At 43.4% G+C, this 18,820-nt stretch overlaps 1 protein-coding gene across 1 annotated transcript in view; it reads left to right on the forward strand.

Moving 5' to 3' along the window:
* The window catches only part of opa (odd paired), a 174,443-nt gene that overhangs the window by 64,196 nt on the left and 91,427 nt on the right, over positions 1 to 18,820 (forward strand). Inside the window, exon 2 of the mRNA XM_071584428.1 lies at positions 6,011 to 7,265. Within this exon, the coding sequence (XP_071440529.1) occupies positions 6,011 to 7,265 (1,255 nt within the window). The remainder of the gene's footprint in view (positions 1 to 6,010; positions 7,266 to 18,820) is intronic.

An 18,820-nucleotide genomic window follows, 5' to 3' on the forward strand; every position in this document is an offset into this window, starting at 1 on the left:
ATCATAGAACAGAGGTCACTTGGAAAACGTGTGGCCTTTGCAAGGGAAATAAACGTTCAACTATAACACATAAATTCCTGCTACCTGCAACGTTGGGTCGCATTCCATTCCCTTTACAGACTCTTTGGGGGTAGAGTGTTTCGTGGTGCATTTTCATGTGGTGTTTCAATTTCTTGCTTGTTGTGTCCTGGCTTCCGTGTTGTAGGATGGCTTTCGTGCTGCATCATGGGGTGAAGTTTTTGAGTTGTTTTGCGGTATATGTGTTTGCATGAGTATTGGATGAAGGGATTTTTGCATGAGTGTGTGCGCTGCTGTGGGTGTAATTTTCCGTGTTGTTTTTTTGCATGTGGTATTTTTCCTTTTTACGGTTGGTGACCTAACACCCCCCGCCACACGCCCTTGCGGCGGCTTGCGGGGTATTATGTAGATATGTAGATGTAGAAATGATTTTCGTAGAGGTGCCGGAAAGGGAAGTTCTTTCGAGCACACTTTTCCGCACATCATTATTGGATTCAAATGCCTCGACCAACATAAACATTATCTACATTTGTGTGACACAAAATAGGAACAAGTGTACTATACTGATTTAGAATGGGTCCCAGGACGGCCATTTCGTTGCAATTCAACATTTCGCTGGTTATTATAACGCTTTCTGATGAAATACTCTTCCATCGAATATTCATCGAAATCATTCGTTTAGTCTTCAAATAATTTCTAGCGCTCACACCTTGCACTAATTTTGGATGGTATTTAGGCCATAAAATTTGTCCCCTATCTATATCTATAAAATACACCGCAAGCTGCTGCAAGGGCGTGTGGCTAGGGGCATGTAACTAACTGGTTATATCACCGTATATAACTGAATAGTAGAATAGGACTCCTTCTTCCCACGGACAATACGGGATAGCAACTGCAGGGGTATAGATAGCAAAAATTCCACTTGCCACCCTCAGCGTCTAAAAAATAATTAGTTCTATTTAAATGCATGCTCTTCCACTAACCTTATGTGTTTTGCTATAATAACCCATTCTTTCCGAATGACCTCATTCGTGTTCCGTTCATCTGTTTTTAAGTCTCTTTCCTTTCAATCCCTCGTCCCTCTCCGCGGGGGGAAATTCCTGCTACCTGCAACGTTGGGTCGCATTCCCTGCCTTTTACAGACTCTTTGGGGGTGGGGTGTTTTTTGGTGCTTGTTCATGTGGTATTGGAGTTTCACGTTCTTGATTGTTGTGTCCTGGCTTCCGTGTTGTAGGATGGCTTTCGTGCTGCATCATGGGGTGCAGTTTTTGAGTTGTTTTGCGGTATATGTGTTTGCATGAGTATTGGATAAAGGGATTTTTGCATGAGTGTGTGCGCTGCTGTGGGTGTAATTTTCCGTGTTGTTTTTTTTTTGCATGTGGTATTTTTCCTTTTTACGGTTGGTGACCTAACACCCCCCGCCACACGCCCTTGCGGCGGCTTGCGGGGTATTATGTAGATGTAGATAAATAGTCAGTAAATAGACGAATTTTACTGGGAACCAGAGAACTGATGTCATCAATTATGAACAATGACAATAGTGATTAATATTAATAACAATTAATTTCAGTAATCATCTACATAATACCCCGCAAGCCGCCGCAAGGGCGTGTGGCGGGGGGACCTCCGCCTCTAAATGGAAACCTCTCACCTTTGAAACAAATGTAGTACTGAAAGGTTCGTTAGTTTCATAATCCAGGCGTGAAATTTGAATATAGAGCATGTAAAACATTGACATCTTCTTAGATTAACAGAAAACAGCATTCCTCAAAATATGCGTCACAAATGTATTCATTGTTATTGAATTTTGTCGCAAAACCTAGAAACATTGAAAAAAGCGAATATTATCGGTAAATTTCAATATCCAATAGAACGGAAGAGGAGATGAAATACTAAAGAAGTAAGTATATGTTTCTCTAGGAAGTTTAAAAAGGAAAAGAAAATACACCGCGTTCCATATGGCATATTTTCTTGGAGTTATTTTGCATGCAATCAAGTCTTTTCACAGCAAAATAATTTCTAAAACGCTTCATGTAGAATACAAAACTATTACCTCTTTCGCGCTTAATAAATGACAGTTTCAGGCGTAGCATGGTGGAAATCCTTCATGATGAAAGTTGACACTTTGCTTTTCCACACAGAATTTTTTTATTTCCACCTATATTTCGTTACAGCGTCAGGTTGAAGACGTGACGTTGTAACGAAACATAGGTCGTCATAAAAAAATTCTGTGTGGAAAAGCAAAGTGTCTTCTTTCATTTTCCTTCCACTCCCCGTGCAAGGAAACTCAACGGGAAGGCCTAGGGGAAATTTAAGTGCCTAAAGAAAATTACAAGTTCAATGTATTTAGTCTTTGGAGACCGAGGAACCGAGCTAAGAGGGATAGAGAAGAATTTTCGAGCAGGAGGGATAAGGGCCGACGGAAGCCTCAACAAATGTCACACAATGTTACAAAATTTCAAAGTTCTGGCTAAGTCAAATCAGTTGTTGCTGTTTGATTTCTCAGATCAATTCTCATCCTTAGTATTCATTTACCTGGGGTTATCCTTGTTAGCATGTTTGCACGACCACATGTAACTCCGCCGTCACCAAAACGAAAAAGGACATATTTCCAATGAGGATGAATTCGTTCGCCAAAAAAATTTAAATTCTCCGTTACATTGAAAAGGAATAAAAAAGGAGAAATCTTACTTTCTGTACATTAATTGTAAGATGAAAAAAAAAACAAATGCCAATTTCGCGGGGAAAAGACCACTAGAGTGATCATTCAACCAAAAACAAACATGTTATATCAACAACAATTTCTAGGATATGAAGTGCTATTACGGACAAAGTCAACTGCGTGAGGAGAAATTAAAGATGGAAAGTACTAGTATCAACCGAAAGAAAGAAAGGTGTAAGAAAAAAATAGAGGTAGATGGAAGAACAGTAAAACGGATACGGAAAACAGCATTCAGGAAACCAATATAACAAACGTAGAATCAGTCAAATATTTGGGTGTGACCATAACTAAGGACATGTCCTATGAAAAACACATTCGTAAAACTTGCGGAATAGCCGATAAAAATTTAGGATTCATAAAAATAATACTTGGAAACTTTAAAAAGAGTGGAAAGGAGCTTTGTTATTTCACGTTAGTTAGGCCCCCCCTCGAGTATGCTGCGGGTCTATGAGATCCTCACGAAGTAGGCGTGATTTTGGAACTGCATCTACTAGTGCAACGAAGAGCAGCTAGTTTACTGAAAATTTATCGTAAACAGGGTAGCAGTGTCACGACACTATTCCAAGAATTAGGATGGGAATTCAAAGAATTAGAACTTTCGACCAACCAAAGCATCCGGATTTATTCATGTATTTGTTCGGAATTGATTAAATATCAGTAAATAAATTAGTAGTTTTTCAAAAAATAGGAAGGATTGTACTAGGATAACAATGATTATTCAGGTGCAGTCTGGAAAGAGTTTCATCGGAGAATTTCTGATGCAGGCATTACTCATCTTCCCCTAAAGAAGGGATAATTACGTATATATTGATTTCACATTCGCTAACTTGGTATAGCGGAATATAAGCAAAAGCAGAGAAAGATATTGAAGCCCTACACAGGTCAAGTAAAATATGGAAAGGTTTCTACCCCGAAGATTTTGAAAACACTTAGTCTTTGGTGTGTGTGATGGGCTGTGACAGAAATCCATTAAGAAACTTATTAGAATGAGAATAACGTAACAGCATACATATCACCAGTTTGGCCAGATTGAATGGCAGAAATGTCCTTCATATATAAGATGTACACCCCCAAGATAGAGACTGAGAAAATGATTCCCTTAGCGAAGCCCTTGGGGCAGTATCTGGCCTCGGTAAAGTGTCTACGGGTTGCGTAGCTCGCCCACATTAAAACTATGGAGTCAAATAGACTCACAAAATCTTCAATGACTCCAACATCCAAATATTTGCAACCAAGTAACGGAGGGAGGTGGTGTCAAGAGATCCCAGAGGTAACTACTCAAGGGCATTATTCGGAAGGAATTAATACACGATATGCCTAAGGATGAATAGGCGGAGCTCATGCGACACCCTCTCACTTGGGCAATCTCAACTCGACTGAGATTTCGGGGGGAGGGGGTCCAAAACCAAACCTGGAACCACAGAAGCCACGCCCATCGCCCCTTGTCGGCTTTCTCATTGGCGCTCGGCGGCACCGGGGGCGGCCAATTGCGTGCTCCACATCTCACCTCGCGGACGAATCCAATGGCGGGAAGAGCGGCGAGTGGGCAAAGCTGCCCTCGTGACGTCGGCAACGAGGAGAGGGCGTAGTCAGCGTATAGGAGGGGGGGACGCAGATGGCGTTGGCGAACGCGTGCCCTCTGAAGGTGGCTCCCTCGTTGTAGGCGTGCCGGAGGGGGTCCTAAGAGGAGAAGAGAGAAAAAATAAGGGGGTGAAGGGAAGGGGAGGTCGGGAACTAAACAATTGACGCACGCCTCGGCGACGGAGCTTGGGCTTGTATCCCGGCCTTGAGGGGGTGTGCGTGGTGTGCTCGGGAGGCGGAGCCCCGTAGGGAACAGAAGGGTAGAAGGAGGGTCCGGAAAGAGCGGAAGGGGTGGGGGCAAAGGGCTCTAATGTTGCGGGTGAGGGTGGGGGGGCATCGTTTCGGAAGAGAGAAAGAGGGGGAGGAGGCTCGGGGTCTCGTTGGTGTTGGTAGGGGAGGTAGGCAGGGGGCCTGCGGTCTCCCGTAGTGGCGTACCAGCAAGCAGTCTGGGCCAAGGGGTCGCGCGGGTACTACCTTACTACTCGCTGAGCAGAATATTCACACACGATTTCTTCCTCCGGTTTACACACACACACATACACAGTTGGGGGGCACTTCCAAGCAAGAGCTTCCTTCCGAACGCCGTAATACTTTTTTTTCCGCCCCCTACTCGCCGATTTCCTCCAAGTTGTCATTCGCACTTTTGTAAATCGAGCTGAAAATTTTTGCAGGGAGCATTCTCGCTGTTGTTAAACCCAATTCATAAACACAGTGGACCTTAAAACAATAACCACCCCCTCCCGCCCTATCGGCGTTGACGTTCTGTGATAAGAAGTGAATCGAATTTGACTCCTCTTTAACCTGCGGGAAAAGGTCGGGAAACATTGGACGGTAGTGAACTAGACGAGAGGACTGATACCGTGTGGAAGCAGAGTATCGCGTGTTCGTGCGTTGACGGATGCCTCACCGGCGGCGGCGTATCGCCCCGCCGTCAAAAAACTTCCGTCGGTCGGGGAAGTGGTTTCCTCGGCAGAGAGCGGCTCCACCCTCCGGCGAAAGAGCGCGGTGTCCCTCGGGGAAGTGAGGGAGGGTGGCGATCGCGGAGAGGGGATGGGAAAGGAGAGGCGACCGAAGGACGTGATGCAAACGGTGCGACCACGGTGCTCGTGAACGGTGCCGCTCGCTGAAAATTCCATTTCCATGCGTGACTCACCCAGATGGACTGATTCGACCGGCCGAACCAAGGAAGGAGTATTCCAGGGAGGACATTCGATCCCCGGACGTCACGCAGTGTTCGTCCCCCTGTGCCGAACCACTGTCCCGCCGGAGAGTGCTTAACAAGTTACTACTGGACGTACTTCCTCACGAGTTCTTAGAGATATTGCGGGACAATAAAGCGACGACCAGAATTCGTGTAAAATGGACACATTAGACAAGGTATGTACAGGTTATTATTTCACCGTCCCGAGGCGTCGAGAACGCATCTAGGCATTTTGTTTTAAGATTCAACAAACTCCCGGGATCAATGATCCGGTTGCATAGTTTCGTTGTATCTTTTGTGAAAGGGCGCGTTTGTTCAATGTAATTAAAGAAAAGTCGACCGAGATGCGTGAATGGGTGGGAGAATATGTGAAAGAATGAGCGATTAGGGGAAACAGGCTCAATTGAAATGTGTGCGCATGTGTGAGACGATTTTAGGTTTGTTTTAACTCCTTCCCTCATTCAAAAAGACCCACTCACATTTTCCAGTATCTCGCACAAAAGAGATTTCAACAGATCAAGGAAGAAGTGGGTGCGGAGATGCTTAACGCGTTTATGGACTCGGGCCACCACCACCCGAGTCACCACCACCACCCCCACGTCCACCCCATGGGCATCAAGCTGAGCCCCACCTCGGCGCAGGCCGGAGGCGGGGCCAGCGGCGGTGGCGGCACCAGCGGAGGCCTTGCGGGGGCCGGGGGTGCGCCGCCCATGATGGGGGCGACCAGCGGGGGCAGCGACCAACATTCGCACTTCGTGGCGGCCGCCATGGGTCACCACCATCACCACCACCACCCGGGGATGCACCCGCACCATGCCGCCTACGCCGCCCGGGACTTCCTCCTGCGGCGGGAGCACGCCGAGCACGGGGCATTCATGGCGGCGGCAGCGGCGGCCGCGCCCGCGGGGGCCCCGACGTCCGGCGCCGCGGTGCCACCCTCCTCGTCCCCCACCTCCGCCTCTGACCCGCACCACCCCTCGGCCCTCTCCGCTATTTCCGCGCAACTCCTCTTCCCCGGGCTGCAACAGTCGGACCAGACGGTGCCGACGGCCGCAGGGCCCGGCAACCCCCTGTCCGCATCCCCCGCCGGCTCCCCCGCCAACCCCCACATGCGCCTTTCCGGTATGGACGTGTACTCGAGAGAGCACCACCAGCATCACCACCCGCACCACCACTTCGCCTCGGCCAATCCAATGAGCCACCACCCGTACCACCACCATCACCACCAGCAGTTCCACCACCCGCACCACGCGGGCGTGATGGCTGCGGCGGCGGCCGCGATGGGCCACCACGCACCGCAGCCACCGCCCCCGCACCACCACCCGTACCACCCGCACGGGGCCTTCTTCCGATACATGAGGCCGCCCATCAAAACGGAGATGACGTGCATGTGGATCGACCAGGAGGGCTCGCCCCTCGGCATGGGCTTCCCGCACCACCACCACCGACTACACCACCAGCCGCTGCCGCCTTCCAACAAGCCGTGCGGCAAGTCGTTCACGTCCATGCACGAGATAGTCACGCACCTGACGGTGGAGCACGTCGGGGGTCCCGAGTGCACGACACACGCATGCTTCTGGCAGGGGTGCCCGCGCAACGGGAGGCCGTTCAAGGCCAAGTACAAGCTAGTCAACCACATCCGAGTCCACACGGGTGAGAAACCGTTCCCTTGCCCCTTCCCTGGCTGCGGGAAGGTTTTCGCGCGCTCCGAGAACCTCAAGATCCACAAAAGGACGCATACCGGTGAGTTCAAAACCTCCACATCTCTGACTTACGCATGCCAACCAATCTTTTGAAGGGGTAATTCGACTTGCTTACTCGGGATCTCGGAAATATCTTAATTGCACCAGGGCACGACAGTGGTTGCATTCATATGGAGGTATATATAGGCTAGCAATATTCAGCTGGCTCATATAATCTGAGTTCCAGGCTAAGCAAGTTGATTTATGTCAAAATTTTACTCTGCATATTTGTTTCATCGTTAACATGTGTGTGTGCAATGGATTTGCGTGGAACCACTATTTACATATTGAAACCATAGTGGGGACAGAGTGCTTTGTGGCAACTGCGTCACCTAAATGGTAGGTGAAATCCACCTTTGATCAATGGCAATCTGTGTTGAGTAACAACAACGATAAATAGTCATATTTATGAGACTTTGTATTGTCAGTCGATACACCTGGTTAATGTCACGAAAGGCCACACGCCCTTACTTCAGATAGCATGGTATTGTGCAGATGCAAACGTTTTTTCCGGCAATATTTTCCTCAGAACTCGGCCCTGATAATTTATAAAACTGTTAGGTTAGGTTTGCCATGATACAGAACCACATAGAGTATATTGTTGATACTGCTATCTAGATATAGTACATCTTTGAATTGTTATAATCCATTGTTCCGACTCCCTTAATTATCATGAACTACGCAATGCATGCCTGCATAATCGACTACTAGAGAGTTATAAAATTACTGGGAAAAGTATAATCACTTACCTAAGGGTGTTCGTTTGACATTCTGTTAAATTTGGAATATTATTCCCAGTAATACGTGGACTGAGCTATTGAAAATAGTTATCAGTGTCAATTTTGCTTCCAAAACTTGAAACCATTGGTTTACAGGCATTTGGCTTATGAAATATTGTTGTTGCTGCACTGCCCCTGTTAACTTGCTCCCTTTGGCGTTCCTGCTAAATATCTGCAACGAGAAGGGCATACATTCCGCCAGGTACGGTGGCGATATTGGCTAACAATTGAGAACGGACAGCAATGGGAGTTAGGCGAGTGGTCCACTGTTATTGTTTTTGCAATTAGCGTCGGAAAACTTCGGTAGATTTCCGGCATCTCAAACTTTCGATAAAAATAACATGGCATCATAAATGCGATTGCAAGAGATAAATAATCTAGCCCACGACTGATTACAGTTTTATATTTGTAGGTGCTACATCGTTATGGCATGTAGGGCTTGTATATTTTTATTAAGTACCTTCAAGAAATTTAAAATTAAACGTTTGCACCTATTTACTTAATGATGGTATATATAACAGACAAATGTCGGCTATCCAGAGCGCGTTAGTTTAAATCTCCAGAGAGTATTTTCATAGTTACCATCTGATCTGATAGAAGGTAATAAGAATCATCCCGATGGAGCCGGAGAAGCATCACCGTCCGCCTTGAAATGTTTCGATCTGCATTCTCAACCACGAAATTCACTCAGCTGGAGGATATCTGTTGCTGTACAAGTAACTGTTGGGTAGTATGCATACCTATTTCGCAACTGTCATGCAACAATAATGTTCAGAAATATTCATAAAAACCCCTATGTTCAAATGCAATGCTTAAAAATAACCACATGCTTACAATGATTTTTCTTATCACAGGTATATTAAAAATTCTCAACCTTTTTAGAAAATGTAAATGATTAACAAATAGTGTACAGCTCTATGCCTGTGATTATTTGAACCCCGCCTTATCGTCCAATTATAAAACGAGGCATTAAATTTATTTCGGGCCTCCAACAGCCGCCAGCAAATGGTTTAGCGACAGGACATAGCGATCCAATCCTACTTGAAGGTTTTATGTCTTACAAAATCCTCACGTAACATTATTCGCGATCTTTCCCATATTATAAAAGATTATTTGCGACGATGACGCTTGGACGATTTTTCACTGTGTAAGAGTTATCGCAATTCCAGATACATTCATATTTGTCTTTCACTCCAATGGGCAAGAATGAGTGAAATGCTAACAGCTGACTGGCGTGGAGGAAGTTTTAATGGCACCATGAATAACTATTACCTTTTATAAGTCTTAAGGTGTGATTCCTAATCGCAATAGCGTAGACAATTGCGTCAATTCTCCACTGGGTAAAATAGCTGCAATTAGATCTGCAAATAATTAAGTGCCTCAAATACTACTTCTCAATCATTTGTTAAGCTTACAGCAGTATGCTAAATGCTTCGTGCATGCCCGAAGTAGAATCATACCCTGCCACACGCACTCGCGGTGGACTGAAGATACCGTAGATGACTCTCTCGTCAGTTCCTTTTCATAAACCTATCACGCATTCAGTAAGGAGAACCTTAGCGATCGATTTAATTTCCATTTGATCTGCATTTAATGCACCTTGCCAGGCACCTCCAGAGTATGTCGCTGGGGGTATTCCGTATCTGAAATGCAGTCTGCAATACATATATCCCTTTAAGGTTGAACTAATGCAGAGGCTATAGAATCTAAGGATGAAAGCAACTCCACAAACAGCATTGCGAGCAATAGAACTTTAATTAATTTTTACGGAATAAGATTAAGAAAAAAATGGATTTAACTGGTATAACTAATTAGCCACATATACATAATTGGTTACTAATATGGTCCCTTGTATAAAGTTGATAAAATATTCTAAATATCTTTGTTATAGTGCATTTTTCTCCTCCTATTTGTAAGAATATTCCAATTGAAGTATAACAAAGTTCAAATGACCCTTTCTGCATTGAGTATACTTATGTATATTCTAATGAATTAATTAAATATGCCAATGCTTTGTCACGTAAATGCATCAGGAAGAAGTATTGATGAATAAATATTTTCATAGATTCCCACTTTGGGGCAGAAATGGCCCTCTCCGGCACTTGTCAACGCCGAGAGGTTTTAACAACCCCTCCGAAAGACGGGTCACTGCAGCGGCCCTCATTCATAGGAAAATACGGTAACAGCACAGAAGTGGCGAAGGAGAAAAAATTAAACATTTAATTTCCAAGGGTACTAACTGCAGCAATATTACAGCATCAACCAACAACCTCATATTAAGATCCTGGGTTCAGAAAACACACATTTTACCACAGGATTTTTTTAAACCTATAAAAATACCCTCATCCATTATTCTGTATTTGAATAAGTCCTTTTCTTAGGGAACCAAACATTTTTCCCTTTTTTGAAACATACCACAATAATAAAAAAAACGCCAGGAAATGAAAAGAACTATTTTTAGGCTTATTTTGGTTAGAGTGCGGGAGGGTAGCAGAACGTAGACATGAGTAAATTCTTTTCAACAAGGAGTAATATCTGCTCTTTCCGAAGAGTATTTCCTGATGATATTACAACACACTCTTGTAACTTTCAGAGAAGTCTAACAACGCTGTTGTGCGCAAGACATATTAAATATAACTCGTGATATCGCTCTTCACGTGGTGGTTTGCGAGAGCATCTATTTCATTTATTTGAGTGAATGTACAATTAAGTTTATCAATAACCGAACTTTAAAGCAGCGATATTAATAGAGTATTTACTAAGGTAACTTATTCTATCATGGTGATATGAACACAATTGCTACTAAATCTGTACTTGAGTTGAAAGATTCAAAGTTGGCTGAAACTGCGGTAACCTGAAGCTACGGGGTGTCTTAAAAAAAGTGACTTACAACCTACGAAAATTGCGTGGTAAATTTTTATATAATTTCTGTTTCTGTGGCCAAATCCTGCGATTTCCAGGGCCCTTAAGGTGAATTAATCTTGTTGTTCCCTCCAACTGTCTTTTTGGCCATGGCCTAGATTCTTCCCTGCATGCAGTCTTTGAGCCTCGAATAGACTAAACCCCGATTGCAAGCCGGTAGGCGAAACGTAGTGCATCCTGGACATGGAAACGACATGCATTCGCACGCGATATAGCGAAAAATAACCCAGTCATTGCTACTGACACGATGAAAGCGAATGACATGCAAACAGTGTAATTTTCTTGCATAAAATTCTACAAATATATACCCATACACTATCGATCATATTCGGTTTTTTAAAATTCTGAGCGTTGGTCTTTTGGGAAGATTAAGTTTTTAAATTTTGAGATAGATTTTCGAAATGGCACCAAGTTAACACAGAAATATTTAATTATTTCAATTTAGTTTCTCGATTTGTTATAAAAACGACGAAATATTACGGAAATCCATTACTCTCTTGAGTAATATCAACCATTTCCCTATTAAAAGGATGAATAATTGGTGTTCATATTTAACAAGGGTTTTGGGTATGTTTTACTTTTACTTCTTCTGCTGGAAGTAAATGTAGAAGTAATAAATACACAAAACCCTAGCCACCTATAAACACCAATTATTTATCCTTACACTAGGGAAATTGCTATTATTTCTCCAGGGAGTAACGGATTTCCGTGACATTTTGTCGTTTAATTACAGGAACATATGCTTATTTCTACTGAAATTAGTCTCCACTTCCAAATGATAATAAATTCTATCGGAAATGTTTCTCCAGCGCCATTGAAAGTGAGTGCACTGAGAGGGCACAATGCATTACACATTATGTGGGCGTAATTTACACACCCGGCGATGATTGGCAGCCTGCTAATGACGATGGCGCCGAAGAGCTGCGGTGGCGGCGGGGGTATTCAGAAATGAAAATCACATCGCCGCTGCTTCATTTTAAGCCAATGGTCGTTGCGCTTTACCCCGCATTTCCTGTACCCTCTGGAGAAGGGATCAAAGCCCCCCAAAGCAGCCCAGGCTTTGATTCTTTCCTGCGGGCACGAACGAGACTGCGCAATCAAAATTCAAAAGAATAACTAGCTCGCATGCGGGATATGACTGGCGTTCACTCCTTCTATACGATACTAGTCCCCTTGAGTAAGTTTTCATGGTGATCGGTTACTTGATGGGAGACGGAAATTCTGATCCTTTGCCAACGGGAGACGCATTGACTTTTTCGATTAATTTCTGCAATGAGGAATAAAAATATAACGATCTGAACTTGTCACCGAAGTTACCAAGTCGTCGATGTCCCCTTTTGGGGCAGGGCAATCAAATTCACTTGATCCAATGTGAGCGTAATTCACTAAGAATGAAAACAAACACACGTTTCACTTTCATCTGTTGAGGCTCGCTAATATTTTAATTCCATAACGGGGACAGAATACCCATGAAAGAGGGTTCAAATTTTTCCCGCCTTCCTTACCTTTAGCGCTTGATATTGAACGGTTTTGAAATTTATCAACTGACATGTCTATTGTGAATATGAATGAAAGAGTTTGATTTTGCAATGCAACTAAGTCCCAGATTCCTTCATCGCTTTCTGATACACCCTAAAACACCTAAAAATAAGCGATCACCACCATATTCGTTGCACATGGAGGATAGATAAAAATTCAATAGCACATCAGCAGGAGGAACCACGCCTACGCATTAGATGTGAAAATACGAGGAGATTCCAATCTATTCCTCAACTGATATTCCTAAGATATTATATATTTTTAAAGTGCAGGTAATTGCCCGTGTTTTCTAAATAAACAACATTTGTATGTTAAGAAAATATAGCATTCATAAGGCCAATAGCGTACATTCACAAAATATTCCTCATGTCCTTAACCTGGCTCGGTGCAGATATTTTTTTATCTTTGAAATCTGGCGAGAGGAATATGTAAAAATGATACTGGACATGCTGGATATAATATACGTTGACCATGTAGAGCCGCTTGCAAAATCCGATTTCCCTTATAGAAATGATCAACTTTGCGGAAAACTTAACCTCAATTGCGTTTTTTAATTAGACCATGGTAAAAATAACTACTTCAGTTTATTTAGACACAAAGAAAAAACCGATTGCGGAAGCTTGCTTCGGACAGACGCTTCATGAGGAAAGGGTTAAGTAGTCCGCGTATGAGGCGGAAGCAAGGGACGCTTGGGGTTTATGGCTCCTGTGACGGAGTGAGTCCGAGTCCTCCCAGTTCTGGGGGAGAGAGATTTGAGGCGCCGATAAGAGAGCTGGCCGCGCGTGTGTATTGGGTTTGCCAGGACTGTGACGAACCGGGACGGATAAGTTGACCATGACAAGCCGACGGGTTAAGCCTTGTGTCACATCCCTTGAGAACTCGAAATTGATCCGACCGGTTAGCGTATGCGCTCAAGATTTTCGTTTATCACCTCCCGTGAAGATCATGCAAGTCTTTTGTTCAAAGAATATTGTTTTTATTTACCTTAGCTAAAGTATTTTAATCGAAGAGTTTATAAATTTGGCTCCGAGAGTCTTAAAATAGCCTGTGGAGTCTCAAAATTGCGCGTTTTGTCACAATACATGTATTCACTTTATGAAGGCAGACAGTAAAAACGACATATGACGCCTAAATCCATTTTTAGCTAAACTTTGTAACCTAAATGACTTTTTAAACTTAAAAGAGATGTGATTAGTACTTACGTACATGAATTTTGTTGCCTAAAACTTCCTATTCCCATACAACGAAAAATAATTGGAATAGATTTATAGAATAATTGGAGAATTGGAGAGCATTATCAAAGCGAGATATCTCTTAGCATAAGCTTGTCGGGGACGGCAGAAGGAAGCACCAGCGGAAATTCCCCTGAAACTTGGAAAACTTAAATGCTATTGGAATTAATAACCGTGGCCTGAAGCGATGTAAACTTTGATTATGAGAACTTTGTGTGGGATTTTACGTTTTTAAAAGAGGTGGTCGTGCTGTCGAGATCGGCCGATGATGTCACGTCTAAGCAAACAGGCTTCCCCATTCGTTTTCCCTCAAGGAGTTCAAAAGATCGCTGGAGGGATGCCAATCAAAGGGAGTGCGCGCAATTAGACGCGCTATCCCGAAATGCAATCCCACCCTCCGATCTTTTCACTCGCCCCTCTCCATCAGGCCGTATGCTCTCGCTCTTGAGCCATTACAGCTGCATAGCAGGTGCTCAACGCACCGTGTCTCCCCTATCATGGGGTTGCGATGCATACGAATGAGTCTTATCATCTCACCTCGGCAATTAAACTGGCAAAGACAAAGTAAACTTTGGCCGCCTTGATAAAGCAAAACCCGGCGTTGTGAATGGAGAAGGTTGAAACGGACGCGGCGGACGGAGCAGACGCGGGACTCGAGCAAACGACCTCTGATAACGCTCGGCGTCGCTTGGAGGCGTGACCTCTCGTCCCCGAGACTCAAAAATGTTTTCATCAGACATCGTTTGTCGAGATTAAACCGCGATTTTCCTGGAATCCTGGGAGGTTCCTTTACAAATGTCAGATAAAAAATACCGCAGGTTTTTTGTGTGCTCAGTGTTAAGGCGAAAGAAGGTATGGAAGCCATTTAACTAATTAGACACCACTTATCTTACGATCAGCCTATATCTTACGAAAATATTATGCAAACTCGGTGGGACAGAATGATCTTTAGACAGTGTGATCCAACACCGCCAAGGGCATTGATATATAATGCCTTATAGAGTACAATATGGCTAAGGGGTAGCCACGATCGCCCCTAGCGCGGTAGGACGGTCAAATACTTTCTGCGAACAGTAATGTACCATGAAGTGTCGTAAATGTAGTCCAGGCCAATAGCCAGGACGCTAGCCCAGTATATAGCCTCTTTTACACGAAATTTAAAATTCGGTTTGAACAATTACAAAATGTAATATCTTATGAATACAGTTATCCTTTGAATTAGATTACATTTCCATTAGTTTATAACTTTTGCAAAACAAAATCTGTGAATTCCTTATTTGGGATCCGGTGTTTATGTAGGCGATGAAAAGGTTTTTTTTTGTGTCACAGCGAAAATTTACTTGGAAAAAATGAGTTTAAATTGAGGAAACGTTAAAAATGAAATGATAATTAGCGGATAGTAAGTCCGTGACAGTTTATGCTTCGAACAAAAAGCTTTTCCACCTGTATACCCTAATTACGCATTTCAGATTTTTTCCCCCGAGGACGAGTAAGGAAGGTCAAATATGTTCTCTTGTGTATGAAAGAAATATGTTAACTCAATTTATGTGTGACGTTTGGTTATTTATTGCCTGCTGAATATCAACCTACCATGCTCTTCTCTGCATTGTCACGTTGATTTAACTCCCATGCGTTTTGTAACATGCGAAAGTACAATAATTTTCCCTTCGAAGAGAAGAGCTTCGTAAAATCTCTCGAACAAATTATGGTGGAAAGCCACGCCATTTGTTGTATGAATCATGTACCTATTCCTGTTGTACCATAGACTCAACTAACTAACATCCCAGCGGAAACTCGAAATTGAGTGGGCGATGAATCATTTTCTGCCACTGAAAAGTGACCGTAGAAATGGAAAAATGTCGCCCATTGAAGTCCATAGGACTGACAGGAGTGCCTTTGACTCGGAAAACGACGAATTCGAGCCAATTCCTCTTTTCGGGAACCTACGGGAGTAGGGCAACAGCATTTCAATGAATGATGACATATATTTCTGATATCAAGGTTACTTCTTCTTCTTCCTAATTTCCATTTGAAGCACGATCGTTTTTGTAGAATCCGTTTCACCGACCCCAATTCCTTTCACCTCATACAAAAAATGTATTAATATTTCCTTGACCATACTATACACTAAATTGAACTCAGATCGGAAATATTGATGCAAGTGTATACCGAGAAGAATTATAGTTTCGTTTAAGCACAAAGCAAGACTTTCCTCTTCTGTATGGGCTAGGGCGAAGGTCGAAATCGGGCCCGATCACCCGTCTCGGTTTGGCTACCTTGGACGCATGAGCGGCGCGTTCTAAGGCAACGTATCAGTCCGCAATTCCTCACCTCCCGTTCTCCCGTGGGAGTCCCACCCAAGTCGTGGGGTAACATGAGAGGCGGTCGAAGATGTGCGGAAGGAGTTTTTCACGATATTCCCTCCCTCTTCCTATCTCGCCATGGCCCGGGACAAAGAATAACCGCCGCTCCTCGAAGGCGAGTACCTCTCCATAGAGCGTCGTGTAAACTCTGCGGAAGATTATTTTGAAAAGGGCTCCGGTCCCGCTCTTGGGTGAAAGAAATCCATCCTCTCCTACGCATCGCGCTCTTACGGAAATTACCACTTCTCTTCACCAACATGTAGTTATGCACAAGGTTTATTTTTGTTCCCTCTGCTACTCTTCTTTTTGGAGCAGGCAGTCCCCCTATGCCTTAAGGACCTCTGAGGATACCTGTTGCCCCTATTTGTTCCCCTCTTCAAACCGCAACAAAGGAATCGTTTGGAGAGGACCCTTGGTGTACGTCGTGGAGGATGGGCTCCTCTTCCACTATATTTTGGTTTCATCTTTTAGGAAGCTACGTTTATTTTTTTCGAGAAGACCAACAAAAAATAGACGAAGACGACTGAAGAAGGGCCACTTCTTAAAAACATATTGAGGAGCCGTGGGTATGAGTTCTCCGACGGAAGTTTTCTCAGTGGGCAAAGAAACACTTGCGTTATGCAATGCCTTGGCGGAAAATGGTGGAGAGGTAATGGTCATTTTTTTCCCACTAGAGTGCCGTTTACGAGTTCGGCTGGCCATAGATGGAGACCTGTCCGTTGGTCTTTCAAGGCGAAGCAAAGAATGGAAGGAGAAGAGATCAAGCGGAGAATATTGGAACGAACTTAATGAGGGATTGGGAAAGCAAAATAATATGGGAAAGAGTGTTTTCCTTCGTGCTCAAGAAGTGGGATGCCCTTTTTAATCGTTTTTTGTGCCATGCGGGTGGAGGCGGTGATTGATTGTTCCGTGACTGATGTGTTATGGGATTTGTTGATTGACTGATTGGTGTTAACCTGTTTACTGACAAAGATGTATGCTGTGCATGCACCTACTCACCGTTTCCATTATTTTTCCTACCTCCGGGGTAACTTCCTTCTGCATTTCTAACTATTTTAGAAGCAGTTATTTTCTGAATTGTGTCGTCTCATTAAAAAAGGTCCAGCGCTACTTTTTAATGGCCATCTGCTACTCCATTTTTACCTCTAAAGAAATACTAAGTTCCAAACTCAAAAAACTCTCATGTCCTCTGAAACTGATAATGGACGGTATTCCTTTTACGAGCTTTTCTACTCATTACGCCGCAAGCCACCGCAAGGGTGGATGTCGAGGGATGACAGGGCACCAGTCAAACATGCAGTAATATTAGTCCATTCATACACTTGAACACATGTTAGATCAAATACAACTCTTGTGCGCACAATGGCCAATGTACAACATGCAATAATTATCGAATTTGACCAATTCATCGAATTTTATTACTCAATTTAATATTTTCGGGATCTTAAGTTCGATTTTTTCATTTCCGAATAAGGCGATGCGTGCCGCGCATGGGAAGGGAAGGCGTGCCGCATGAAGTGCTGACGACGCGAGTAGCCGCTGGACGAGGTCAGATAGCTTCAGTGGCTTGTCTGCCTTCTCTGAGCCAAGTTGCGTGACGCTAGCATTGCCTGTGTTGTTTCTGTGATTGTTTACAATGTTTAAAAAAATTGAGAACGCCGCCAGTTGTGAAGTGAGGGCAGTGATTAAATTCCTCAATGCAAGAAACGTTCGCCCATGTGATATTCATCGCCAATTAAAGGAGGTGTATGGAGACAATGTAATGGACGAGTCGTCTGTTCGGCGGTGGTGTCGCAACTTCAACATGGGGAGGGGGAACACACACGACGATGAGCGTTCGGGGAGACCGTCTGTCATTACAGACCAACTGGTGAGCTCAGTTGACGAATTCGTGAGGAACGATCGGCGCGTCACAATTGATGACATCTGTGAGCATTTTCCCAATGTTTCTCGAACAATTGTTCATGAAATTGTTAAACACCATCTGCATTATGCAAAAATTTGTGCAAGATGGGTCCCTCGCGTATCTCAATGAGCTGGCGGCGAAGGACTATGCAGCAGGAATACAGAAACTTGTCACACGTTATGACAAATGCCTTAATTTGCTTGGAGATTATGTTGAGAAGTAGTTTAAAGTATCCTCTTTCAAATAAAATTTTTTATGTTTGTTAATATTTACTTTTGTGTCTTTATTTCACGAACGGGTACTACTTTCCGGATGACCCTCGTATTTTCCTACAACCCGTCCAATGAAACCTACCATATTTAAGGGGAACCAGGGTATTGTTTTAATTTGTGTATCCCATGAAGGTTTGATGTCAGTGTAACGATCTTTTTCGAAATATCTGTAAATAACATACGCCTAAATTTCCATTATACAGAGTGGAAGAAATTTTTCTTTTCATTTAAATGACCGCTATATATATATATATATATATATATATATATATATATATATATATATATATATATATATAGCGGTCATATATATATATATATATATATTATTTTATATATATATTATCGTGCGGGAGGTAATTTCACGGTTGAAGCAGCTAATTTTTGGTGACCGTGTTTTGCTGATTTTGCCATTAGGCACGGTTGGATCATCTGAAATCACATAAAAATTCACGTATCACTAATGCTGTCCAACTCACCCTCGAAAAGTAATGATTTATATTTCTTGTAAGATAATGTAAAAAAATGTAATAGATGTGGAAT

This window comes from Hetaerina americana, unplaced genomic scaffold, assembly GCF_022747635.1.
Source record: "Hetaerina americana unplaced genomic scaffold, ioHetAmer1.1.p SCAF_19, whole genome shotgun sequence".
In the NCBI taxonomy this organism is placed as follows: domain Eukaryota; kingdom Metazoa; phylum Arthropoda; class Insecta; order Odonata; family Calopterygidae; genus Hetaerina; species Hetaerina americana.